Source organism: Sycon ciliatum, chromosome 8 (assembly GCF_964019385.1).
Source record: "Sycon ciliatum chromosome 8, ocSycCili1.1, whole genome shotgun sequence".
NCBI classification, from domain to species: Eukaryota; Metazoa; Porifera; class Calcarea; order Leucosolenida; family Sycettidae; genus Sycon; species Sycon ciliatum.
In genome coordinates, this window is record NC_088650.1 from 12,756,273 (window position 1) to 12,777,523 (window position 21,251).

Sequence of the window (21,251 nt, forward strand, 5' to 3'; positions counted from 1 at the left end):
AAAATCAAATCAATTATCCAGTTCAAATTTTCTTTGGGTTGTTGCCCAAGCTCTGAGAGCGAGACCCCCAGTCTCCGTAGTGGATGTCCGTTTAGACGTCTAATCCCTCTGTACGATGCTGAACGTTGCAAAGAGACTTCAGAGCACAACAATTCATGGTCGCTGCTTCATGATGTCTGCGGATCACAAATCGTACCAGGTAATAGTAATTATTGTCAATTGTGTAGTTTCCAGTCAACATTTATAATTTTGATATCTGATTTAATACCCGTGGAGTAATTACAGCAAATTTATTCCCTGCTCCATACTGTGTACACGTGCGCTAGAAAGGCACCAGCCACCGCCTACTTATAAATAGTGAAACATTCCCAACACTTCAGTCTTATGTTTCGATTTCAACAAATCAGGGACATGTGTCCCTGAGTACAGTGTGTGCGACCACGTACGCGCGCGCGCGTGTGTGTGTGTGTGTAGTCTCTGCAATTTGGGGAGAAGCACCCCTTCGCATGTCTAACCCTATTAAGTTGCCCATACTCACATGCGTGAGCATTGCGAGCATGAAACATCGTGTGATGTTTATCATCTACATGATTGTATGTTTCTCAAATAACATTGATTCAATTTTGCTGCCAACCAACATTACAACTTGACTGGCTTGGCAGTTAACTTGTAATGAATGATGTGTACGTGTATTGTACATTGACCGAGGAGTAGGTAACTGTCAGACAGACAGACCGACAAACAGACCGACAAACAGACCGACAAATGGACGGGCAAACGGACAGACAGACAGACGGACAGACATCCAGACCGATCAGACAGAAAGACAAACAGACAGACCGACGAACAGACAACTGGTCAATAGAGACTTAAAAAAGACAAAGACAGGAAGTGAGGTGGGGAGACGAAGGCGCACACACAATGCATGGTACACACACCATGGGACGACCATTGGACGCCCATCGCCGGAGGCGATGATAGCGATGCTACAGCAGAAGCCATAACAGCTTGTGCTGGGATTCCACCATTCAACAGCTTGCAAGGCTGAAGAATTGACCGCCACTATTCAGCCTGGTCTACACCACACAGCTATGAAGTGGCTTTTTTTGGCCAGTGAATCCCTACTTTTTGGTCTTTTCATTTTTTTCACGCACACACATCACACCACATACTCCGCCATGCACTGGCTGTTGGTAACCACCCAGGAGAATGAAAGAAAAGTCAGGAGAAGTCTGAGAAAGAGAAGAAAGACGTGTGTGACCATAATCGTCGGGAATCGAACCCGCAACCTATCGATTGGAAATCGCTTCACATACCACTGCACCATATGGGACACACACACACACACACACACACACACACCTCGGACCTCGGACCTGCCCATCGCAGAAGCGATGATAGCGAACAGCTATGTTAGATATAGCAACTTTGTGCTGGAATTACACCATTCAACAGCTTGCAAGGCTGATGAATTGACCGCCACTATGTTTAGCCTGGTATCCACCACACAGCTGATTGAAGTGACTTTTTCTGGCAAGTGAATCCCTATTTTTCATTTTTCCATTTTTTTCTTTTTTTTCTTTTTCTACACACACCACATACTCCGGCATACACTGGCTGTTGGTAACCACCCAGGAGAATGAAAGAAAAGTCAGGAAGAGTCCGAGAAAGAGAAGAAAGACGTGTGCGACCATAATCGTTGAGAATTGAACCCGCAACCTCTCGATTGGAAATCGACTGCACATACCACTGCACCATATGGGACACACACACACACACACACACACACACACACACACACACACACACCACACATACACACACACACACACACACTCTCTCTCTCTCACACACACACACACGCACACTCTCTCTCTCTCTCACACACACACACACACACACACACTCTCTCTCTCTCTCTCTCTCTCTCTCTCTCTCTCTCTCTCTCTTTCACACACACACACACACATGCACATAGATGGGTTAAACATGCCTTGTTCACTACACGTCATTGCGATTGGTTCGACCAATAACTCTGGACATAGCTGTTTCAACCTTGCTGGGTCTCACCACTGCTGAGGACTTTGTCAAGTGTACTTAGCGTCAACATTATTGATGTTTTAGAACCTGTAGAATATTGTGAAGACTCTTATAATAGCATGATATTCTATCACTGTTGCAGGAGGCGGTGTTGGCACTCAACTCTCTTCAGAGCAACGCAGCAGATATCGAGAAGGCACGGCAGCATCCGGTTACCGACAAGAGAGCCGCGCTTGCAGACTTTGAACGTTACATGAACCGCACGGGCCTGACCGTAGGTACCAGTTGTATGTACAGTGTGTGTCTGTTTTCCTTGTACACCTTATCATGGCTCCTGTTACAAATAACAGGACTGTGCAGTGTCTGCTCTAGGATTTCAAACCAACCGGGTACACGTGTACCTGGCACAACTCTTCCAACCGGGTCAAAGGCGGGTACGTTCAAGTGCAGCTACTGCATGTACATGTACATCAGGAAGCTGTACATAATAGTACTCCCTGCTGTACATAATAGTACTCCCTGCTGTACATAATAGTACTCCCTGCTGTACATAATAGTACTCCCTGCTGTACATAATAGGACTCCCTGGTGTACATAATAGGACTCCCTGGTGTACATAATAGTACTCCCTGCTGTACATAATAGTACTCCCTGCTGTACATAATAGTACTCCCTGCTGTACATAATAGTACTCCCTGGTGTACATAATAGGACTCCCTGCTGTACATAATAGGACTCCCTGCTGTACATAATAGTACTCCCTGCTGTACATAATAGTACTCCCTGCTGTACCTAATTGTACTCCCTGCTGTACATAATAGTACTCCCTGCTGTACATAATAGGACTCCCTGCTGTACATAATAGGACTCCCTGCTGTACATAATAGGACTCCCTGCTGTACATAATAGTACTCCCTGCTGTACATAATAGTACTCCCTGCTGTACATAATAGTACTCCCTGCTGTACATAATAGGACTCCCTGGTGTGTATTCCCAACAGGGCCACTGATGACCCGGTGTTCTTTTTCCAAACGGATCCAAGTACCCTCCAACCAGGTGGCTGACCCGGCTCTGGAGCAGACACTGCTGTAAACTGCCTAATATTTTCGACGTGTTAATGTTTTAGTGACGCGGGTATTGGGCGGTTCACAGTACATTGCTATCAAACACTGAGCATGCCCAGGCAACAGGGTTCTTATCAGTCGCCAGTGAACACAGCTGTTATTTACCTTGATGCCTGTGGATTGCTAGCATAGTACTGTGCAATGCATGTACAGTGGTGGCATCTGAAATCCGACCCCTGATTTTTTTTCTCTCTCTCTCTAACACACATTCTGTTTGTTTATCTGTCTGCCCGTCTGTAGGTTAGTGATCTTAAACGTTTGTCAATCATCCACGTTTCAGGGACTAAGGGAAAGGTAAGACTATTGAGCATCAGGGTTCCATGTGTCAGCCGTGTGTGTGTGTGTGTGTGTGTGTGTTTGTGTGTGTTTCTGATTCTGAACGTAGCCTTGTCTGTAATGTTGTAATGTTGATATATGGACAGTCAGTGTTGTTACAGATTCCGACTTCTTCTCTGGCAAGGGACTGCACGCCATGGTCATGTGACTAAATTTGTGCAGAAAGTGATCAAATTTAGTCACTTGACCCATGATCAATTTCTGCACTAATTTAGACACATGACTAAGATAATAATTGAAGCCACTCCATGCTGAAATTTGACTATACACATCCATGTGTTTGTCCTTGTACCTCTACTTTCAGGGCTCAACGTGTGCAATGGTGGAGAGCATTCTTTGCAAGCATGGAGTGAAAACCGGTTTCTTCAGGTGAGTTGTGGACTGGTGGTAGCTGTATGGTTTTCTGCAGCCACCTCTGAGAGGAAGCAGAGCAAACAACCCGCGCCAAACACTCGAAAGACAGCCTCGCGTGCGAGCACAAGAGGGAGAGAAAGGGCGCTGACGTGAGCGCGCTCTGGCGTGCATGCGGCGAGTGTGTTTGGCGCATCTAGCTGCTCCCGGTTCAATGTCCGTACAAGTGGCTAATGACAGTCATACTAACGTAGAGATCTGCCACTTGATAACTAAATTTGGTACAGTGATGTGCATGTAGATTAAATTTTGTAGATTCGTTAACTCAGACTGCCCTTCCCATAAGTTTGCATGTGCAGTAGTTGCAGCTCTATACCTGGGAAGGGTGATGATGTGGTGCTGGTGTTTTAGGCGCCGTCCAGGGTTACCAATTACATCTTAAAACTGATTTAATATGAAACGGTTTGTTCGGGGGTGGGTGTGTTTGGGGTTTTCCATTCTGAAAATTTAAGCTAGAAATCAATATTTTGCTGGCTTTCGTTTAGTGTGCCAAACGATGTCCCGTCGGTAGTTGGCAGCTGAATAATACATGTACTATGAAGTAAAATTAATCTTCTTTCAAGTTCTTTGTTTTGAAAAGAAAAATCTGTAAACCCGGATGGTCCCTCTGAGTGAAATGTACCTGGTGTCCTTGTTGTGTTGCCCAGCTCTCCTCATCTGGTCGAGGTACGAGAGCGCATCCGTCTCAATGGACAGCCACTAAGCTATAGGCAGTTCAGCGACTACTTCTGGCTGTGTTACAACCGACTGCAGGAGTCAAAGGTAGGCAAGACAGCCCCTTCTAGGCACGTGTCTGGGAGGGGAGTGTGTGTGTTTGTGTGTTTGTATGTATGAGTGCATATATGATGGTCCCCTCTGTTTACTTGGTTGTGTATGACTACTGAAACTGCACTGTGTCACCTATTTGCAGTCGGGCCGTATGTACGAAAGAAATCCATTCGAACACCTTCATAACGAACCGCACGGGCTCAAGGTCCTGCATGGAGGGAGGTTACTGGTGCATTTGTCCAGCCGGTCATGTGTGTGTGCGTGCGTGCGTGTGTGTGTGTGTGTGTGTGTGCGTGTGTGTGTGTGTGTGTGTGCGTGCATTTGGTATGTTTGTGTTTGATGTGTGTGTGTGTGTGTGTGTGTGTGTGTGTGTGTGTGTGTGTGTGTGTGTGTGTGTGTGTGTGTGTGTGTGTGTATGTGTGTCCCATATGGTGCAGTGGTATGTGCAGCGATTTCCAATCGATAGGTTGCGGGTTCGATTCCCGACGATTATGGTCGCACGCGTCTTTCTTCTCTTTCTCAGACTCTTCCTGACTTTTCTTTCATTCTCCTGGGTGGTTACCAACAGCCAGTGTATGCCGGAGTATGTGGTGTGTGTAGAAAAAAAATGGAAAAATGAAAAATAGGGATTCACTGGCCAGAAAAAGTCACTTCAAACAGCTGTGTGGTGGATACCAGGCTAAAAATAGTGGCGGTCAATTCATCAGCCTTGCAAGCTGTTGAATGGTGTAATCCCAGCACAAGTTGCTATGTCTATGTCTAACATAGCTGTTCGCTATCATCGCTCCCGCGATGGGCATGTCTGAGGTCTGAGGTGTGTTCGTGGGGGGGGGGGGGGGGGGGGGGGGATTTGGATCCAACTATATCTTGATTGATAGACGAGCAAATTTGGATTTCAGTTATGTGTATTTTTATAGTCAACTGCTAATCCATCCAAACTTCTTCATGGCACGTCCGCGCATGTGTGTGCATGTGTGTGTGTGTGTGTGTGTGTGTGTGTGTGTGTGTGTGTGTGTGTATGTGTGCTATGTTTGATTGTGTGGCTACACAGAGTGAAATGGACAGCTCGATTCCGCCGTACTTTCGCTTTCTGAACCTAATGTCGTTTCACGTCTTTCTACAAGAAAAGGTGCGTTGTCAGGGATGGTGTGTGTGCGTGCCCACTCTTTGTGCACTAATGTTCCTGAATGGTCTTCGAATCATGCATGACCCATTGCTTCTGTTGGTGCTCCCCATGATAAGTAATACCTTCTGCCAGTGGTGCCCATACTATTCTGGATCTATCTCTCTCTCTCTCTCTCTCTCTCTCTCTCTCTCTCTCTCTCTCTCTCTCTCTCTCTCTCTCTCTCTCTCTCTCTCTCTATCTATCTATCTATCTCTCTATCTCTATCTCTCTATCTCTCTATCTCTTTCTCTCTATCTCTTTCTCTCTCTCTCTCTCTCTGTCTCTCTCTCTCTCTCTCTCTCTCTCTCTCTCTCTCTCTCTCTCTCTCTCTCTCTCTCTCTCTCTCTCTCTCTCTCTCTCTCTCTCTCTGTCTATCTCTATCTCTCTCTCTCTCCCTCCCTCTCTCTCTCTCTCTCCCTCTCCTTCTGTCTTGTACTACTTTGCTTTGGAAATATCCATTGCTTGCACTCTATCCTAGATCTCTTCTTGTCTTTTCTCTTCGTGTACATATCATAGGTGGACGTAGCCATCATGGAAGTTGGTATTGGCGGCCGGTTCGACACAACGAACGTTGTACCGTAAGATCTGGCCTGGCTTTGAGGTAGTGACAGCTGCATGCACGCAGGCATCACATGTGATCACACAGGCACACTCTGAGGCGCAACAAAATGCACTACGGGACTGCTGGGTGCCGAAGAACTGGAGGGGGGGGGGGGGGGGGGGGGGATCAGCCTCCTAGCCTACAAGGGCATTCTAATTTTCATGTTCTACCATCTATGCACAGTTGAGTAACAGTGTATACATTGGTATGCTGTGCTTGGTGAAATCCTAGCCTGTTCATTCTTCGGCACTCCATTCTTACTGTAATGTTGTTTGGGTGGTGTGCGTGGGGGTGCTATGCACATTCGATCATAATGTAGCAGATAATTGTTGACAAGAGCACGAGATGTTAGCGCTGTTTGGAAATATATCCCATCTGTCATGTGATAGCACCGTCCGCACAGATATGCCCCTTCTCACGATGCCAGCGCTGCTCATGCCTCATGGCTTCGAATAGACCAGATGCACAATGATGATTGAAGTGCATAGAGATTATTATACAAACCTGTGGGACTAAAACAGGTGATGCATTGTGTTTTACATCTGAAGAGCACCCATTTCATCCTGAGAATGTGTACGGATGACATCACAATAACATTAAACTGTAGCCTATCGCAGTGCCCATTGCTTGGCTGTGTGGCTTCATGGTTGCATGGGCTTATCCAAGCCTCTCTCTCTCTCTCTCTCTCTCTCTCTCTCTCTCTCTCTCTCTCTCTCTCTCTCTCTCTCTCTCTCTCTCTCTCTCTCTCTCTCTCTCTCTCTCTCTCTCTCTCTCTCTCTCTCTCTCTCTCTTTTCCATGGCTCTTTCTCTGCCTGTTCAGGCCCCCAGTTGTGTGCGGTATCTCCTCGCTTGGTTACGACCATGTTGCTTTGCTGGGCAAGACGCTAAAAGAGATTGCATGGCACAAGGCGGGTATCATGAAGGTAGGAGTGCGGAGTACGTGCGGAGTGTAGTGCACTGTGAGCCAGTCTCAAGTCTAAACTTGCTTATGATAAGTGACCGCTGCATGTGAAGACCGAACATGGACGGCACCAGGCAGACCACTTGCCTGGATAGAACGTGCCACCTGGCACTAGGGATTGGTTGCTGGGAACAGATATTACTATAGTTTTTTATGCGTCACTGGCAACCACTGTCAGGCAGGATACCAGTCATCTTGGTTCACGGCGTTTCAAGGATCTATATTGTCTTTAAATGACTTTTGATCCGTGCTGTTTTTGTAGTTTAACATTAGTGTGTAACAATCATAGTGTTGACAGTTAATGGCCTTGTGTTTGTCCCAGCTATTGTGTATTTATGTTGGACGGGGTTGCGGTGACTCCGGTTCCTTGGAATAATCACACTTGAAATAACTATATGTTTCATGTCTATTTCACCCACTGTTGTGCAGACTGGGACGGTGGCCTTCACTTCACCACAGGCTGATGAAGGCATGGCTAGTCTAGTGACTGAGGCCAAGGCAGTGGAAGTAAGCTATGGCCGTGTTGTTTTCAACCTAGATTTATAGTAAAGAAAAGGACCAAGGAAGAGCTGAGCTGATTGTCAATTAACTGCTGATGTTAGTGGACATAATAGTGTAACTTGTAGTGCCTTGGTCCTTTTCTTCACTATAAATTAATCATTGGCTTTCTATCCGAGTCTATTCAACCTAGATGCTTGTCTTGTCCTATTTCTATAACTCACTGCGCTGTGTTCGTGGTGATTGTTTGGCCTGAATATGACTTTCTTGTGGCTCTCTGTTTTTCTGGGCCGAGTGGCTATGGCTTTCTTGTGGCTCTCTGTTTTTCTGGGCTGAGTGGCTATGGCTTTCTTGTGGCTCTCTGTTTTTCTGGGCTGAGTGGCTATGGCTTTCTTGTTGCTCTTTGTTTTCTGGGCTGAAGGCCATAGAGAGCTGTGGTGCATTGTGTTGATGATTCTCTTTTTTTTTAGAAACGGAATTGTTTTACATTGTTTTGCCTTCGTGCACTGGATTTGACTTGACACACAGGTGCCGCTACACGTGTGTCCACCCATGGCTGACTACCCTCCACCGCTACCAGGTAAGAGTATGCGCAGCTTAGGTGACAGCGGTGCATTCTAGCTTGGATGTATTTGCACACGGATGCGTGTGCATTATATTTGGTTGGCTCGAAGCAGGCATCTTTTTATTTCATAAGTGACACGGGTAATCTTTACCTGTGCTGTGTTTCAGATTTTATTGGCGAAGGGGTATGTGTACATGTACCATATATTTGGTTGACTCGAAGCAGGCATCTATTATTTCACAAGTGATGTGGATATTCTATACCTGTGCTGTGTTTCAGATGTGGGCCTTGCAGGTGAACACCAGCAGAACAACGCGTCTCTGGCACTTCAGCTTTGCAAAACCTGGCTGCAGAGAACGGGACGTGAAGGTACGAGGTTGAACGGTGACATTAACTTCTCGCCCGAAGTGGCCGTTTGCATGACGCATCTGCACTCCATGGTGGTGTGATTCTCACTGTATTGTAGAGTACATAAAGGGTGCTACTCTCCCAGACACAACGGACAACGGGAACGGGTAGGTGGGAAGACATTTATTATAGACGAAGAGACAGGGACAAAGATGAACGAAACGACTACATTATGGAAGAGAGCAAGAGCGAGTCAGGGCGGCAAGATAAAGGGCCTGGGTAGCTATGGCAAATATGGGCGCTCAAGTACTAGTAGCTACCCAGGCCAACGGAACAAAAGGTGAGTACGAGGGTGCTAGCAGGCCAGCTTGGAAAAGGTTGTAGAACGTACGGGAGGAGGTACCTAACTGTATTGTAATTTGACTGGATGTAGCTCTGTGTTGAATGCCTGCTTCTGTACTTCGTTTTAGCACTCTTAGAACCGGATGGTGCATCGTCTTCGCCTGAAGGCCGCGTCCAGACCGCCAGCGTAGGGCAACCAACGGAGTCGGTGTCGATCGATGTCTCCGGGGATGCCAGCTACGCAGCGGAGCGCCTCACAGTACCGGTGGCGCAGTCCTTTGCCATCACTCCCAGCATGCGGCAAGGTAAGGTTGTCTGAGCTGGTCTCTACTGGTTCACTTGCTTTCCCCGGAAACAACTTTGTGAAGGTGCTTCACATTGTAAGAAGTTACTGTGGTTAATAAATTCAGTTCAGTGGACTAAAATACTTCCCAATCAATGAGGGTCCTTTTTTCTTTTCCTTTTTTTTTAAGTACGTGCCCTATTTTACAAAGAAACTGGCACAGGTTGTGTCTCACTCAGGGTCGCCATGGCTCAGAGCTATAATCACCCGAACTGAGAGGTCTAATCAACGTGACCAAGTTTTCGTTTCCGGAGGAAGTAGCTAGTTATCAGTCTACCCAGAGAGTGGGGCCTACCACGGGTTATCGTGTCTATCTCTAGAGCACATCAGTACTAGAATTGTCACGACCATAACACGCCTAGTCCGGTCTGTTGAGAATTTTAATATCTGGGTCCGGAACGTGTCGAGCTCGTCCAATATGTTGGCATCACAGTGTGGATGTCAGGGCGATTTGGCATGTCAGAACACTCTTCCAAAACAGCTGAGAATTGTTCAGATACCAGGGTAGGACGATGCAACAAAGGATGACATAACTGACTCCAGTGCACTCTTGTCACATCCATATTGAAGTACATGTACACCTCCTTTCTTGTTCTTGCCTACACCAATCAGAAACTGGCCCTACATTTCATCACTCTACAATGTGATTCTATATTAGTATCAAGTGGCTATCTCCTGCAGCTTCTCTCTGCTTCAGGGAGGCTGTGAAAACATCCTTGTGCTCCTTTGAAGGTTGGTTTGTAGTTTCAAAAGCGATCTCCAAGTGTGTGTTTTCTTGTTGGTGTAATTTCTTTGTCTTTTTCTTCAGGTCTTGCTAGTGTTCGCTGGCCAGGAAGATGTGATGTTGTCAAGCTGCCAAAGGTTACAATCTATCTTGATGGAGCACATACGGTTCGCAGTGCACTGGTATGTTGGCAGATGGTCTAATGTTCATGTTCCTTTCTTTGTGGGTGGGTGTCTATCTGTGTGTGTGTGTGTGTCTGTGTGTCTGTGTGTCTGTGTGTGTCTGTGTCCCATATGGTGCAGTGGTATGTGCAGCGATTTCCAATCGATAGGTTGCGGGTTCGATTCCCGACGATTATGGTCACACACGTCTTTCTTCTCTTTCTCAGACTCCTCCTGACTTTTCTTTCATTCTCCTGGGTGGTTACCAATAGCCAGTGCATGCCGGAGTATGTGGTGTGATGTGTGTGTGTGAAAAAAATGAAAAAGACCAAAAAGTAGGGATTCACTGGCCAGAAAAAGCCACTTTATAGCCGTGTGGTGTAGACCAGGCTGAATAGTGGCGGTCAATTCTTCAGCCTTGCAAGCTGTTGAATGGTGCAATCCCAGCACAAGCTGCTATGGCTTCTGCTGTAGCATCGCTATCATCGCCTCCGGCGATGGGCGTCCAATGGTCCAATGGTGTGTGTCTGTGTGTGTGTCTGTGTGTGTGTGTATGACTGTCTGTGTGACTGTCTGTGTGTCTGCGTGTGGGTCAGTCCAGTCGCCACACCAGAAAATAGCCGTCATGGGTACTGCATAATTGAGATAGGCGAAATGGCGGCTACGAGGTTGCCGGTGGTACATGGTCACCACGCCACGGACATGCTCTGGCACATTGTCACCAGACATCCCCTATGTTTTGTCCTTTTCCTCGTTTCTTTTTGTTCTCCGCCTGTTTTCCAGTAGGGCTGTGTCAATAAGACCACAGATGTTCGAGCTATGGCCCTGAACCTGCTGCTGTGTGCCTTTGTTCCACTTGAAATTGTTGATCTACTTGTAATCTGTTGCCAGGCGTGTTCGCAGTGGTTCAAGAGAGCAGCTGCCGAGGAGATGACGGAAAAGTAAGTCTGGAAAACACCCTATCCGGTGCCCTTGCTGTTGTTTTCTTCTGGTAAGAACGCATTCAGACCCGCTGTTGTCACTTCATCCTTAGATAGCTACATGTACATGTAGACTAATCCAGACATCTCCTCGGCCCAGAGCAATGGGTATCTGTGTAGACCTCGGTAGAACAAGGGCGCCATGGCCGGTCATGTAATACGAGGCCATTACTACTCTCATTTGCATCATTTCTACACTTGTCGTATCCTTTCCTTGCCCCCTTGTCCTCCATGAAGAGCTCTGCATTCCGAAACCAAATACTAGGAGTCAAACGGGTGTACCTTTAACTAACGAACGGGTAATTTTCTTAACGGGCGGGTTAACGGGTACCCTTTAGCAGCCGTGTTTAATTTTTTGCGCATTTTTCACATAAATCAAGATATAATATATCTGTTCTCGGGTTGTATTTTGATATCACAATGTGATTCGCAAATTGATTGGTGTCTGATAGTCGCAGAGGTAGATCTACTAGGTGCGAAAATGCAACAACAATGCAGACATCCAGAGTGGAGTTGTAAATAATTGACTCCCACCTGGAATACACGATCTCTGCCGTGTTGCTCCATACTGACTGGATCACCGAAATCCAAACGGGTACCCTTTTACTAACGGTACCTGAGATTATCGGGCGGGTACCCGGGTACCCGGTACACCCCTTTGACCCCTACCAAATACAGTAAAAACCTGTCCACTCTGGTAACCACTCTGATAATGTGGCCACCTATCCCAGAAGAGTACTACAGTAAACTCCCCGGATCCGGACGTCCCTAATCCGGGCACTTCCGTGTACCGGGCACCTTTCTGATCCATCTAGAGTCATACAAATTGGCATTTCAACGGGGGAAAGGGCCCCAAAAACTAATTAATTGGCATAAAAGATGTTTTCTTGCATGCCAGTAAGTACATATGTTCTGAGTTATGGGCAATTCCTAGCTACGGACAGTGCTCGGTCGCAACCTGCCCGGATCTGGGGAGTTTTACAGTACAACCAGGACGGAAGGATGGTATTTTCAGTTAAACAACCCCGGATAAGAAGACAAACTGTACACAGGGACCGCATATGTAAGGTCCCTTGAGCGGTGGACTTAGACAGGTTTTCACTGTACAGTGAAAACCTGTCTAAGACGACCGCTCAAGGGACCATCAAAATCTGGTCTCTATCACCAGGTGATCTCCTTATCCAGGGTCATGTGACTGGAAATAGCATCCCTTGGTCCTGGTGCCAGTGGTCTTCTGGGACAGGCGGTCGCCATATCCGAGTGGTCGCCTTGACAGGTTGCACTGTACTAGCATTACTGTGCTGGTTTGTCTCACCAGCTGCACCTAGTACCTTTGATCCTTGAGTGTGGTGGCGTTCCTATGGATCCGGAGACCTCAGTCTAGCTGAGTATAGCACCAACCATGATTTGTTTGTGTCTCACCAGTACAAGAAATAGAGGATGAGAAATTTGTTATAGCTCTGAGTTTCACGGACCAGGCGATCATCAGACACCCGCCAGTGTGTTTTGTTGGCTATGGTCAGATAATCCTGTGCAATGTGGCTCTGCATTGTGCTGTTGCAGGGGCGGCTCCGTGTGTCGGGTAATGTTATTCAACGCTACCGGAGGCCGTGATCCCAAATCTCTGCTCGCACCGCTCAGGGTAAGTGACTTCCAAGCTCCACAGTACACCGTCTACTTGCTTTTCCTCAGTCGGTGAAGCTCATCTGTGCATTTCTGGCAATGGTGGCGACCAGATAAGGTTTGAGCTGCTGGTGGGTAGCTGGAACAGCCGTGTGTATTGATGAGTTTAACGTGTGTTGCTATGCATCAGCATTGCCATTCAAGTTTACTGTGCGGGTTGTGGGTTGCATGAGTTGTGTGAGCTGACCAACGCTGTCTTCGTGGGACATGTACGAGTATGTGCAGAACCAGCAGAACGATATGCTCTGTAGCTGACCTGGGGCTGTACCACCCCTCCGGAGCCCGACCTGGGGCTTTACCGCCCCTCAGGAGCCCGGCCTGGGGACAAACCATACCTCGGGAGCTCGACCTGGGGCCGTACCACCCATCAGAAGCTGCCTCCGATCCTAAACCTGTTATGCAAGACGTTTATCAGTTGACCAACCTACTACTTGTATAAGAACACCGAATAATAATGGTTCCCGGCACGGTCGTATTCCTGAATTGGTCGGTTAAGTGTCATTTGAGATTTGACTATTCCCACGCTGCTGACTTGTGTTGTAATCTGCTCACTGCAGCGTGGGATTTGACTATTCCCACGCTGCTGACTTGTGTTGTAATCTGCTCACTGCAGCGTGGGATTTGACTATTCCCACGCTGCTGACTTGTGTTGTAATCTGCTCACTGTGCTTTGTGCCGTGCTGCAGGATGCGGGCATTCAGGCGGCGGCGTTCTGTCCCAACCTTACTGTCACCGGGCCGAGCACACCAATAGGTAAGCAGCCCAGCGTTAGCAGGTCTAGGGCTGCACAACGCGCGGCACGTATTTTGTTCTCATCTCACGTGTGTACAGTAAAACCTGTCAAAGAGACCACTCGGATAAGGCGACCACCTGTCCTAGAAGACCACTGAAACCAAGACCAAGGGACACTAGTTCCAGTCAAATGACCCTGGATAAGGAGACCACATTTTGAAGGTCCCATGAGCGGTCGTCTTAGACAGGTTCCACTGTATCTCCAGCCATGATTTGCAGGTTTGAAGGTTCTAACGTGTACTACCGTACTGCTCAATGAAATCCAGTCGAGTCACTCAAGTACGTGCCGGGCGTTGTGCAGCCCTAGACCTGCTAATGGGCCATTCACACTACGCCCAGAACGTGGCGTACGTGACGTTTTCGTCCGGATAGCCATGACAACATGGAACGTGGCGGGAAAATCATACCCCTGATACGAAAACATAGACGACATATCCAGACCCCTGTACCGAGTTTCGTTCTGTCGTTCCCAGCAGTTTGTGTCCAAAAGAAGCTGTACACACAGTTGTACGAGCAGCGTGTGCGTGCCTGTGTGAATGCACTTGCATGAAAACGACGTCTGCCAGTACGTCGTATTCCAAAACGTGACGCATATTGTAACGTAGTATGAATAGCCTATAACGCTGTGCTGCTATATGGTGCAAGGTGCAAACTTGAGTGATGCGACTGGATTTCATTGGGCAGGACTGTGCATGCACAATTGTGGCCAAAGAAATCTGACCCATGAGCCGACAGCAGCACTATTGCTTTCCTGGCTGCATTGTCCAGTCATTTCAGACCTTTTTGTTTTTCTCCAGCACAAACTGGCAGCCTAACGTGCAAAGTACCGTAAAAGTCCGTAAATAAGTACCTGCCCGAAAGAAATACCCCCTTTATTCTTTTAGCTCTGTCTGTTGAAGTCAAGTCAAGCCCGATAAACATACTGCCCGAAATAAGTACCGGTACGGTGCGCACATGCAGCACGTAGCATGTACATCGACATGAAAGTGACTTCTCCACTACACACAAGTCAGGTCCGAAAGTTAGTTCGTGCCCGAAAGTCAGTACCTGCCCGAAAGTTACTACGGTTGTGGTCACTAAATTCGAAAGTAAAATACGGACTTATTTACGGACTTTTACGGTAGTGACAGTACCAATCGTTGTCAGTGCAGTGATAACTGGAATGTTGCGGCCTGCCTTGCGCTAATGCTAGCGATAGCAACTACCTGCACATGCCATGCTATGGCTTGTTGTGTACCGCATTACCGGAGAATAAGCCGCGCCCTGATTTTTTTGTCACAAAAGCTACCCTGTATTTCACGGTTCGTTTGACTATCGTAATACCGGTAAGCCACACTGATCTTTCGGGTGAATTATGAGTGATTAAACTGTGGCGTATACTCCGGAAACGGGTTCTGTGTTTTCTCGATGCTCCGCAGACATGACAAATCGAATGGTGACATCGGACGGCGTGATGGCATTGTGCCGTAAGAACCAGTCCGCATGGAATACCTTGCATGAGCAGGCGACGCCTGCACCGCCGGAGGACAGCACCGACCCTGGATGTCGGCCCGTGACCGCCGTTCTGCCGTGCGTGCAGGATGCGCTGTTCTGGCTGTGCCGGCACCAGAACGACGCGTTCCAGTTGACGGGGCCGCAGCCGGACACTCGGCTGCCCGCAGCGCTGCAGTCGGCGGATCACGTACAGGTCCTGGTCGTGGGCAGCCTGCATCTGGTCGGTACTGCGCTAGCCGTTCTGCGTGACTGCTGTAATATTGACCCCAGCGAACGTTGATGTCATCGTGTGACTGTCTATGCTGATAGTGTCATCCATTTTCGTTGGTTGATATCAGGAGCTCTCTGCTCTTAGAGTGTCAAATTCTTTCCATCAATTTTCTGCTGGCCTGGTCTTGTGGATATTGCTCTGCTTTAATAAATAAATCATTTGCCCATCTTTTTTTATCTAATTATCCCTTATACGAGAAAAATTTGATTGATACTAGAAGTTCCCGGCTTGGAAAGAAGAGTTCTATTATTTTATGAGTTGACCTTTTTTCCGTCTTTGCTCCTTGTGTCTTCCTGAAGGGAAATAACCTGCACTTTGTGCTTTCCCAACTGCGTCCTGGCTGGCCAGGCACCCGTTTAGCTTGCTGTCCTGTGGATAGTTCTTTGTGCTTTTTTGTGTTCGACTTTTGGGAGTCATGGCATCATGTAACAATTAATATTTGAAGGCTAAAATCCTTGTTTGCTCTGGCAGCATCCCTGTCCTCTTCCATCCACATGTCTTACCTTGATTTGTCTTCCTTTGACGTTTCCATCCTATTAGACTTGACAGGTAGATACGAAATTACTCCACTTTGTTCTGAGTTCCGTGCTCTGTGTAACCAGGTAACTGTGTTGCAGTGGTTCATTGTGCTGCGGTGTTCTTCTGATCAGTGTTACCAGCATAGCACGCACAATACTGCTGGGTGCAGAAGAACCAGCATGGGTTTAAATCTTTACGGCTACAGTTGTACTATTGTCCGTTATTTTGTTGCCGCTACTGCTGCTGCTGCTGTTTCTTCTTGTTGTTGTTGTTATTGTTGTTGTTGTTGGTGGTGGTGACTCGTGCCAATAAGACAAGTCGGTGGATTGGTGGTGATGTCGTCGTTGTTGCTGCTGCGACTGTATACCCCTACAGACCGATAGTCATTTTTGCAGAGAGCCCCAAGGAGATTTAGGATGGCTATTTGCAGGCAATCATTTAACGATAATAATCGCACAGGTCACATTGTAGAGTGCAGATCGCCTAGTGCTTTCAACAATAATAACGTACTTCCACATTATGGGAATTTGGTATAACCCCACACCCGTCATTGTTGAATATTCGATAATAGCGTGGATTTCCCCAACAATATATTTTCATTTTTTGTTATCCTCTCCCATGCCGTTGTACATAAGCGGCTTGCCGCGGATATGTCAATACTACTACTATTTGCAGAGCAGGAGAGAGCATGATTGTACGGCATCGCATGACCATTGGCGATTGACGTCCTCAGGCTTCCACTACTCTACTCCTATCATTATTAACAAGAGTACATAAACTAACGGTTTATGTACTCTTGTTATATTATTCTGTATGACTGCAGGATGACACAGCTAAAACTGGTCACGTTGATTGTGACTGCAGCACTACTCTACAAAAATTTTGTGGCTGGAGTGGCAATACATGATTCTTTTCTTTTATTTTCTGATCGGATTTTCCTATTAATAAATTATTTTATTTTATTTGATGTAGGCTATTTACTTGACTGGATTTGCCACTCACCATTGCCTTCTTTGCTTGCGCTTTTCGGTTTCTTCATTCCGACACCGGGTTTGTTTTCAAATAGAGGCGAAGTTCGGGAATACATGCACATGATCATCAGATGCTTTGAGAACAAGCATTTTCATACCTCTATTGGATAAACCACTAGCACCATTGACGGAGGTCGTGATAAAGGTTTCCAAACGATCGATGCTGCATGATAGCAAAACGGTACCGTGAACAACAAGGGCAATCAAGGCTTGTTTGCTGCTACTTTTAACCCTTTAAGAGCCACAGGAAAATTTCAAAATTCTGCATTTTTTCGTGTTCCTTGGACCATAGCTTCAGTTCTACTCACTCAATCCTCACAATCTAGGGCTTCCTGGAAAGGTCTCCGCGAGAGGAAGAGAATGAGGTTGATCATGATAGCCAGCACACCGTCTATCCAGCGCTAGATCGCAGCGACAGTACGAAAAATGCCCCAAATGCGTCTAATTGCGTCCCGCTCCAGATATTTCATTTTACTCGATCGTGGAGTTCCCATTTTTTCGCTGTGTGATCACTTTCCGCTGGGGAGTCTCCTGGTGTGCTGGGACTGGATGACATTTCAGGTGACTACACTGTCCGGGAGATACTGGAAGCGAAGCATCCCCCACCTGCACCCGCGTCCATGGAGGCGTTGCTAGATGGTGACGCTCCACCTACACCGCATCCAACAAGATTCTCTGGGTTAGACCGAGAAACGGTTCAGGCGGAGAGCTGCCCTTAACCTTTTGAGCACGACGCTACCTGAATGCCGCCCCACGTCAACACCTGCAAAAATCGCGTTTTTCCTATGAAAGTAGTAGCTGTTCAAGGATCGATAACTAACTTTACCTTTCTTTGGACGAATTCCACGATCTTGAGCTTCCTGCAAAGGTCTTGAGACGAGGAACAAAATAGTTCCAAGCTCAGCTCGGAGCGACACCAAAAGCCCATGCTACAGTCTGGCAAACTTGACGCACGCGCTCGACAGACTTGAGCACGGCCAGGAGATCAAATCCTCAGCTGCCATTTCACTCTCCTTGCTCGTATCGAGCTCAAATTTTTTTGAGGGCTCGCCAGATCCGCTGCCATCATTTGAATCTAGTTTCCATGGCAGCAGATAGCGCGAAAATGATCGAAAATGGAAAATACGCGTTCTGCAGAGTTCGCAGAAAAATCGATTTGAATTTGCCGTGTCGAGTCGCATATCTCAACAACCCGGGGTCGTATCGCTTCGGCGATTGTTTCTATCGCAAGCTGAGAGTTTTCTCTTGCAGATACATATTTCGATCGTGAGAATCGGCCAAGAATTGACCGAGTTACGATAGTTTGAACTCACGCGGTTCATGCAAATCGCGTTTGTACGCTATGTACACTCACGACGTAATAATACGTCATGCGTGGGTGCAGTGACACTGTACGTGACGTATTAATACGTCATGCGTGCTCAAAGGGTTTTTAACACTCATGGAGCAGCAGGTCCATCTGGCATTGATGCAGACGCGTGGAGATGGATGTGTACGGCATTCTCGGAAGCATCAGACTTGCTATGTGATGCACTGGCTGCCTCTGCTCGACGGCTTGCAACAGAGCATGTTGACCCAGTCACCTTGGAGGCGTACGTAGCATCCAAGCTTATCCCGCTTGACAAGGACCCAGGAGTTCGCCCAATCGGCATAGGCGAAGTGGTGAGACGAATCATTGGCAAAGCCATCCTTGCCCTCATCAGAAGCGACATCCAGGAAGCGGCAGGAAGTCTCCAATTGTGTGCTGGACAGGAATGCGGCATTGAGGCCGCAATCCATGCAATGCAGCAGATGTTTGACCAAGACGACACCGAAGCAGTGTTGATGGCGGATGCCACAAATGCTTTCAATCAGCTTAACCGGGAAGTCTGTCTACACAACCTGCGCCACCTCTGCCCATCCCTAGCCACAGTAGTTATCAACACGTATCGCTGCTCAGCCAAGCTGTTTGTTGGAGGTAGTTTTATCATGTCGGCTGAAGGAACAACCCAGGGTGATCCTTTAGCCATGCCCATGTACGCCGTTGCCATTCTTCCACTGATCCGTTCCCTGTCAGCAGCGAAGGCCACTCAGCTCTGGTATGTGGACGACTCGTCAGCTGCGGGGAGGATCATCCGCCTGCGAGCATGGTGGGACCTTCTCTGCCAGCGGGGTCCGTTGTACGGATACAAGCCGAATCCATCAAAGTCTGTGCTGGTCGTCAAGCCACCGCACCTCGAAGAAGCCAGCAGAATCTTCGAGAGTACTGGTGTCACCATCACCGACGACGGTCACCGCTTTCTTGGAGCAGCTATTGGCACCTCTGGCTTTGTGGATGGCTACCTCAGCCAAAAAGCAGAGTCCTGGAGGAAGGAGGTCCTAACCCTCGCTGAGATCGCCGACTCCCAGCCGCAAGCTGCCTTCTCTGCCTTTACGCATGGCCTGAAGCACCGTTGGTCGTTTCTGTGCCGTGTGATGGAGAGGGCCGCTTCAGCTTTAGGCACGCTGGAGGAAGCAATTGCCTCCCGCCTCATCCCCTCGCTTTGTGGTCGCTCGGTGGGCACCGTTGAACGGAAGTTGCTAAGCTTCCCTTGCAGAAATGGTGGCCTTGGACTCCTCGATCCCACTGCACTCTCTGGTCAGTACAAGGCGTCATGCACCATCACTGCTGCGCTGGTGTCAAAGATCAGCTGCCAGGACCCAGCCCTAGGTGACACCCTCGACACTGTCCGCCAGACCAAGCGGAAACTGGCTAGTGACACCAGACGGGCCACAGGAAGAGCTGCCACTGAATTTCTGCTGTCACTCCCGTCGGGTCTTCAGCATTGCATGAGGCTAGCCAGCGAGAAAGGTGCCTCCTCCTGGCTCACATGTCGCCCCCTGAAGGCGCACGCATTCGCTCTGTCGAAGGGCGAATTTCGGGACGGCCTGGCACTTCGGTATGGTTGGACTCCATCTCATCTTCCAACACATTGTGCCTGTGGTGAATCCTTCACCATTTGCCATGCTCTGTCGTGCTCTCGAGGAGGATTTCCCTCGCTCCGGCATAATGAGGTTCGTGATGTGACGGCGTCTCTCCTCAAGCGTGTTGCCCACAGTGTCGTGCTCGAGCCACACCTGCAACCTATCACTGGCGAATCCTTCAGGCATCGTTCTGCCATCACCAACCCTCAAGCGCGGCTGGATATAGCTGCGAGTGGTGTCTGGGGTGGACGGTTTGATCGCACCTTTTTTGATGTAAGGGTTTTTAACCCGTTTGCGAGCTCAAACCGTACCACTTCAGTCCCCTCCAGCTACCAGCGTCACGAGCGAGAGAAACGGCGTTGCTATGAGGAGCGAGTCTGTGAAGTCGAGCATGGCTCCTTCTGCCCCGTCGTTCTCTCCACATCTGGAGGCATGGGGAAGTCAGCGACATCGCTATACAAGCGCATTGCTGACATGCTATCGGAAAAGTGCCAGGACCCCTACTCCAGGGTAATGGCATGGATCCGCTGCCGGGTAAGCTTTGCGCTTCTTCGTGCCTGCATTGCCTGCCTACGTGGAGCTCGTCGTCCGATCTTCACTCCCTCCGTCACAGCTGCTTCGGTAGATCTCGTGGTTGCCGAGGCTAGGCTCCGATAACTGAATGATCCTCCTTGAACAGACTCCTGCAATCGATGTTATGAGAGTTCTCCCATTAATATTATTACTCTTTTTTCGTATTATTAGTTTGTTTCTTTTGTTATGTATACAATAAATGAGGAGGCCGAGGGTTTATGACCAATAAAAACTATTATAAAAACCGAGGTCCCCCGAGGTTTTTATAATTAGTTTTTATTGGTCATAAACCCAAGGCCGGAGCATTTATTGTATTTAGAATCAACCAGTAAAAACTCCTACTCAATCTCCAACAACAAAATTAGCGGACAGCTGTTATTTGTGTTGCTATGACAACCCGTGTGCTGGACGAGTATTTGTTGTCATTGGTTCAATTTCTTTTAGTCTTCATAGGCTATCAGATCATTTTCCTTATTCGGTCTATTTATAACCAGTATCTATAATGAGAGTGTGGTCTGTCTCCATGGTTACCGGTGTTCATTTCATAACTATAGCCACTGCTCCTTGTTAGACCTTA

The 21,251-nt window shown here is 47.8% G+C and overlaps 1 protein-coding gene across 2 annotated transcripts; it reads left to right on the top strand.

Moving 5' to 3' along the window:
- Positions 1-16: 16 nt before the first annotated feature.
- Positions 17-16,172, top strand: LOC135823716 (folylpolyglutamate synthase, mitochondrial-like). Of its 2 annotated transcripts, none has more exons than XM_065336561.1 (17): positions 17-199; positions 2,183-2,314; positions 3,406-3,459; positions 3,806-3,870; positions 4,560-4,674; positions 5,732-5,809; positions 6,362-6,423; positions 7,267-7,369; positions 7,837-7,914; positions 8,434-8,485; positions 8,750-8,839; positions 9,289-9,465; positions 10,312-10,409; positions 11,280-11,329; positions 12,932-13,010; positions 13,738-13,804; positions 15,262-16,172. In XM_065336561.1, the coding sequence occupies exons 1-17, from the start codon at positions 116-118 to the stop codon at positions 15,615-15,617; spliced, it is 1,740 nt and encodes a 579-aa protein (XP_065192633.1). In that variant the 5' UTR covers positions 17-115; the 3' UTR covers positions 15,618-16,172. The 2 variants fall into 2 exon arrangements, with proteins under 2 accessions (XP_065192633.1, XP_065192634.1); XM_065336562.1 differs by having other exon boundaries at positions 9,298-9,465.
- Positions 16,173-21,251: the final 5,079 nt, after the last annotated feature.

What these genes read in the sequence shown, in the direction of transcription:
- LOC135823716 (XM_065336561.1), top strand. Translation starts at nt 116, where the DNA reads ATGCTGAACGTTGCAAAGAGACTTCAGAGCACAACAATTCATGGTCGC. An exon ending in CTGAGGCCAAGGCAGTGGAA is followed by an intron (nt 7,915 to 8,433) that starts GTAAGCTATGGC and finishes CTTGACACACAG; the next exon opens with GTGCCGCTACACGTGTGTCC. An exon ending in CTCTGCTCGCACCGCTCAGG is followed by an intron (nt 13,011 to 13,737) that starts GTAAGTGACTTC and finishes GCCGTGCTGCAG; the next exon opens with GATGCGGGCATTCAGGCGGC.